General features: G+C 44.3%; 1 protein-coding gene across 1 annotated transcript in view; it reads right to left on the bottom strand.

The window, feature by feature from the left end:
- MRPL18 (mitochondrial ribosomal protein L18) overlaps nucleotides 1–2616 on the bottom strand; it is a 58348-nt gene extending 55732 nt beyond the window's left edge. The window contains exon 1 of the mRNA XM_078666015.1: nucleotides 2445–2616. Coding sequence (XP_078522141.1) covers nucleotides 2445–2490 — 46 coding nt within the window. The 5' untranslated portion in view covers nucleotides 2491–2616. The remainder of the gene's footprint in view (nucleotides 1–2444) is intronic.
- Between the last annotated feature and the right edge of the window lie 3459 nt (nucleotides 2617–6075).

Here is a 6075-nt window from a genome sequence, read left to right on the forward strand (position 1 = left end):
AGTGTTATGTTTTGAATCCTGAGTTTGTGCTTCTTCAGACCAAGCACTCTTAAAATATCCCTACCAGTATAGGTGACATGTGCATCCTGCACCTTGTAGTGCCCTTTGCCTTATGTAACATCTATATACTGAGTTACACGTGTATGATTTATTGTCTCTGTATGTGTGTGTGTGTGTGATGTAAAGTGCACCGACATCTTATAGTGGTATGAGAAGGGCTATAAAACAAATGAAATATATGCCAGAGAGGGGCTGTGGAGAGATGAGAGGGGCCGTGGAGAGATGAGAGGGGCTGTGGAGAGATGAGAGGCACTGTTGGTGATAGTGAGGGAATCAATGAAGAGCCCCATCAAAGACTGTCGTAGCCTGGTGCACAATAAAGTCATTATTTACTATGCTTTAGAAGCTAAAGCAATTGATATATAGTGACAAATTTTTTGAGGAATGCACAATGTTTTCCCAAATGTCCTTGGGGATGTGAAATCAAAGGCTGTGCGCCATCAGTTCATTTTTAACACAACAACTTTTAAATATCTGCAAATGTCTCAAAACATAGCAGTTAGGAAACCACAAAAGGACCACTTGTTTGTAATTCAGAAGTGTGCTGCAAACAGAGCTTTAAAAGGATCAAAACAATCAAGACACTTTACTTGGTGATGTTCAAATGATACATATTTGCTGAGACCACATTTCCACACATTAGAATTTGGGCACGATATAGATTTATCAGCAATACTGCACGATGGCATTTTGCTTGCATTTCAATAGAAAATGTTCTGTATGTAAAAGACAGTTCCTCCTTCTGCCCTACAATAATGCCTCAACAGTGTATACAGATTCTATTCGGTAGCACACTTCTGTGTATCAATGAGAATCTGAAGTTTAAAGCTCACAGAAACTAAATTGCCCAATCAGTACACTATTTCCAATATACAGTTAAAATAAGGAGGGCTGATATATGGCTAGCCAGGGAATTAAATAGCAATGTCAACTATCTAACCGCTCTAACACACAATAATACCATTACACTCAGCATTGAGCAGCCAATTAAAGCACATGCAGTCTGCTTAATAACTCCCTTTTCCTGCTTAATGCTCTTACTCTCATAGAAGACCTTTCTGCTATGGGTCTTATCCATCACTCAGTACTATACCATCCGCTAAACCAGTCATAACCAGCTGAACAGAAATGGAATGCTTGAAGCGATTTGACACATAAAGCTGGTCACTCGGAGGACTGCACTCTAGTCCAGCACTGCAGGTCTCAATTGGCTACATCCTAGGCATGCCACTTTACATCTCACAATGTCTATCCGAGCAGATCTTCCCAACTATTTCACTCACCAAACATGCCTGCTCAGGACTATGAATTGTAACAAAATATCAGACTGGACAACCAAGTGCAGTAACCAAAGTACATGGAGCACGTAAAAACGGTATTCATGGAAAAGGAAATGGAGGGTGGAAGGATATGATGGAATATATGTGAGTTTTTAGAAGGTTTTAGCTGACATATAGTGTTTTAGAAATATATTGTATAGACAGGAATTTAACTTGTTTTTAAAATTCTTGTGTTTGGTAACAGATGTAGGTATGGATTTTAGAATGAATTTCATGTAAACCCAAGTAGCACAATGAAGTTGAAATGTTTCTAGAAATTGCGATGAACTGAGAATGATTTTAGAATTTTTGTATAGGAATGTTTAATACCGTTTTAAGGCCAATGGTCAAATAAACGTAACTTTGACTGACATAGATTATCATATGAAAAATTACAAAAAGACATGCATAGTTGCTCAAACCTGCGTGCATACTGATAAACCATGAAGAGCACAGTTGTCTCAACCTAATATAAACTTATTTTGGACATGCACCAAAGTGGTTGTCTATTTACTTATATACATACTATTGCGTGACCTCTGTAAAACGTACCTTTTGTCCCTAAGTTTTGTCCTGAATTATGACCTCCTGCCCTGAATTTGTACCCGTTGTCCTAATTTTTACAACCACCGTCCTGAATTTGCACCCATGCCAGTTGGTCACCCTACACTTGGGCCAGTACTAGTGATCCTTTAGCCCGCACCACTGTGCATTGTAGTACTTGTTGTTTTCCTAGATAACCACTCAAGCTGTGTTTAATGTTTTTCTATTGCACGAGCTTCATATACACATCTGTTTGTATAAACATTAAAAATCCAGGTGACAACTGACAGACCACGTGCCAGCAGCGTCACAGGCTTCTACTACCTCTGCACTCCCCTCCGGTACATTTTATCCACACATTCCTCCTGTTCTGTCACACCACTTCAAACAAACATATACAAACTGCACATTTAACATATTTAGTAAACTAGTCCTCCAACTCACGCTATACCGCCCGCCACCCTAACCCGTCTTAGTTGTATTCCCGTGTGCCCACCACAAAATAACCTAAACGTTCGTTACCTCTGGGTGTTGTCAGAAGCCTCTTGGTGCCCCGCAGTAACGCCATTGCAGGCTCCGAGTCCGCAATCAGCCTGAAGCCGAGGGCACCGCATACGAGGATTTTCCGCCCTGACCTCACGCTAAGGAGGCAGCCATGTTGTCAGGCACCGCGCTTCCGGTTCACTTGCAGCTCTGGCGGCCATTTCTCAGAGGTAAACGCATCACTGTCAAGCATTCATAACGGTGCGGGGAGATCGGGGAAGTCAACAGAAATGTTTAACTTTTAGTTTCGTAGAAAAGTACTCATTATATTTTTGAGGAATTCATTGTAACAATGTTTTGTATGAAATAAATAATCGCTTTTCATGTGAAGTTTTTTTTCTCCATTTTTAATTTGTTCTCGTTAATGGTTCAACATTTGCCATGTCTCTGCGCTGTTGGTCAACGGCAGTAATAAAATCCAACAAGCATTGGAAATGCAATAGGTCTCGCAGCATTAGAGTTAGTGCTTTTAGAATTGTTTATGGGTTTTTTTTGTAAATCTTTAGCATTTTTGTTTCCTGTAGCCAATGCTAAAGAATTACAAATAAAAAAAGCCATAAACAATTCTAAAAGCTCTAACTCAAATGCTCCGAGACCTATTGCACTGTGTGAGGGTGAGTGAGGGTGAGTGAGGGTGGGTGAGGATGAGTGAGGGTGAGGATGAGTGAGGGTGAGGATGAGGAGTTGAGGGTGAGGAGTTGAGGGTGAGGATGAGTTGAGGGTGAGGATGAGTGAGGGTGAGGATGGGTGAGGGTGAGGAGTTGAGGGTGAGGATGAGTGAGGGTGAGGATGAGTGAGGGTGAGGATGAGGAGTTGAGGGTGAGGATGAGTGAGGGTGAGGATGAGTGAGGGTGAGGGTGAGGAGTTGAGGGTGAGGATGAGTGAGGGTGAGGATGAGTGAGGGTGAGGGTGAGGATGAGTGAGGGTGAGGATGAGTGAGGGTGAGGATGAGTGAGGGTGAGGATGAGTGAGGGTGAGGGTGAGTGAGGGTGAGTGAGGGTGGGTGAGGATGAGTGAGGGTGAGGATGAGGAGTTGAGGGTGAGGATGAGTGAGGGTGAGGATGAGTGAGGGTGAGTGAGGGTGGGTGAGGATGAGTGAGGGTGAGGATGAGGAGTTGAGGGTGAGGATGAGTGAGGGTGAGGATGAGTGAGGGTGAGGAGAGGAGTGGAGGGTGAGGAGTGGAGGGTGAGGAGTGGAGGGTGAGGATGAGTGAGGGTGAGGAGAGGAGTGGAGGGTGAGGAGTGGAGGGTGAGGAGTGGAGGGTGAGGAGTGGAGGGTGAGGAGTGGAGGGTGAGGATGAGTGAGGGTGAGGATAGGAGTGGAGGGTGAGGAGTGGAGGGTGAGGAGTGGAGGGTGAGGAGTGGAGGGTGAGGAGTGGAGGGTGAGGATGGATTCGCCATTGGTGTGACGGTCAAGAAGGGTTGCCCTAAATTCAATCAAGAAATTGTACTTGCATACCTCAGATGTGCCAGGGCGCAGGTAGCTTGAAGTACACGCAGCCGCCAGGGCCTAGTAACACCACACACGCAGGAGATATAAACACAGAAACAGACGGATTCGGGAAGGGCTTGTGCTGACACCAGTCACGCAGGGGCACTTCCAGGGCTAGATGATTGCGAGCGTCAGTCACAAACACGTGCTTACGTTCAAATGCAAAATGCGCACTCACAAATAAAGTATATTGAGACGCCCGCGCATAAGGAGCGCACGCACAGATTGGGGCACAGCCAACATGTACAAGTGCACTTAATGCACACCCAGAACACACCATTCGAGTCAAAAACTGACAAGCACACACAATGTACACGGACGGGGTCTGACAGGCATCTATGCACAGTTCCTCCACAGTGGCACCTACTGATACCTATGTGGAGTAAACGCACGCACTGAAAGAGAAAGCTCAGTTTTATGCAATTTACAAAGAATAGCCTCGTTCAATAGCATAGGGTGACCAGGCGTCGCGGATTTGCCCGGACAGTCCCGGTTTTTCTCCAGCCTTCCCTGCAGATTTCAGGAAATTAAGGTCATGTCCCGGTTTTTAGAGACGGTCGGCTGAACTAACAGTGGGAGGTACCTTTTAATGTTTTGCAAAGCATGGATAGTTAGCAGCTGTTATAAGAAAGCAATCTAATTAACAGGCAAGCTGCTGTGTTTATGGCTTTTTATGAATGTTCTTACTGTCTCTTCTGTAATTCTCTGCTGAGGAGCGCTGTCATCGGTGCGCTGGGTTGAATTACAATACTATTACGAATGGTTGTTCTTCTTTAAGGCACTTGTAGCGTACGATACACTCCGGGCGGTGTCAGGGTGCTAGTCCGGGCTTTGCCTTGCTTTGCTCCGTTCTTCTGTCATGTACCAGTTTGTCCGACATGGAGTATGTTTATTTAGGCATTAATACATAGTGCGAGTTGTTTATAAGTTTATGCATGTATGCATTTTTATATAGCGCGGACATTAGCCAAAGGTTCCAAAGCGCTTTACAGAAGACATACATATTACATATTCCTAAAATGTTCCTACATATAAATAAAGTAAAGACAGTAGAGTGTGGTATAAATTGCAGCAGTCATAATATTTGTAGAATGTACCATGTACCTGGATGCAGGGGCTATATGTGTAACACAGAGATCAATAGTTCCACAGCCATTAAACACAGGACGTGTTCAGCCGGTTGGGGATGCTCTACAGCCATTAAACACAGGACGGGTCAGCAAGTTGGGGATGCGCAATATTATATTTGAATGAATGAATAAATGAGATTGCTTGTATTACCCACGCTAACAGCAATAGATACCTTGGCATACATTTCCAATTCCAAAGGTCACTAAGAAAGAGGAGAAGCTACTATTAAAAGGAAAGAATCGTACAAAACAATTACAGCTCAAACAGAAGATGAATGAGCGCGTTTTACAGAAAGATAAAGCGGGTCCTTTAAACCTCGCAGCTCCCCTCGAGATTTCACACGGGTTTGTGAAGATTAGGCCATGGGGAGAGAATGTGACATCAGTCTGGGCTAACCACTTCTGAGCGGGGGAACCAGGTTCTAATCTTGGGGTTGGCTCGACATCCAGTGATCCTGGGGAAATCGCATCATTATCCGTACCTACAAAAACCAAATTTGTCCTTGTGCAATGTAACGGGTACCATGTTAACCGTTCCAATCAATAGCTTAGAGTTGAATTTGCGCTATATCAAAACTGCAAAAAAAAAAAACCTGCAAAATACAAGTGTGCAAGATAGGATCCTTCGGTTTGCTGAGCAGCTGAACTGCAGTATAGTCCGGAAAACGGGAACGCTTCAAGACTTGTATGTTAGTTTGTTGCGTTAGGGCCCGGACAGAGTAAGTCACGTCAGTCTCATGTCTCCATGGGGCTTGAGGGGCTGTGGGGAAGGTAGTCTCATGACTGACATCTCAATGGAGGTTCTGGCCTGGAGCATAAACAGTCACGGGTCAGGTTGGTGTCTCTATGAGGCTTAATGGACTGGGGCAGAGGCTCTGCCGCAGAGCCAGTCACATTTCTTGATGCTGAAGGGCTGCATGTAGTTAAGTATACTGCCGGATGTAAATTGCTACAATAACTCCTCAAGTGTATTAAGTGTCACATAAAA

Source organism: Lissotriton helveticus, chromosome 1_1, assembly GCF_964261635.1.
Source record: "Lissotriton helveticus chromosome 1_1, aLisHel1.1, whole genome shotgun sequence".
NCBI lineage: Eukaryota > Metazoa > Chordata > Amphibia > Caudata > Salamandridae > Lissotriton > Lissotriton helveticus.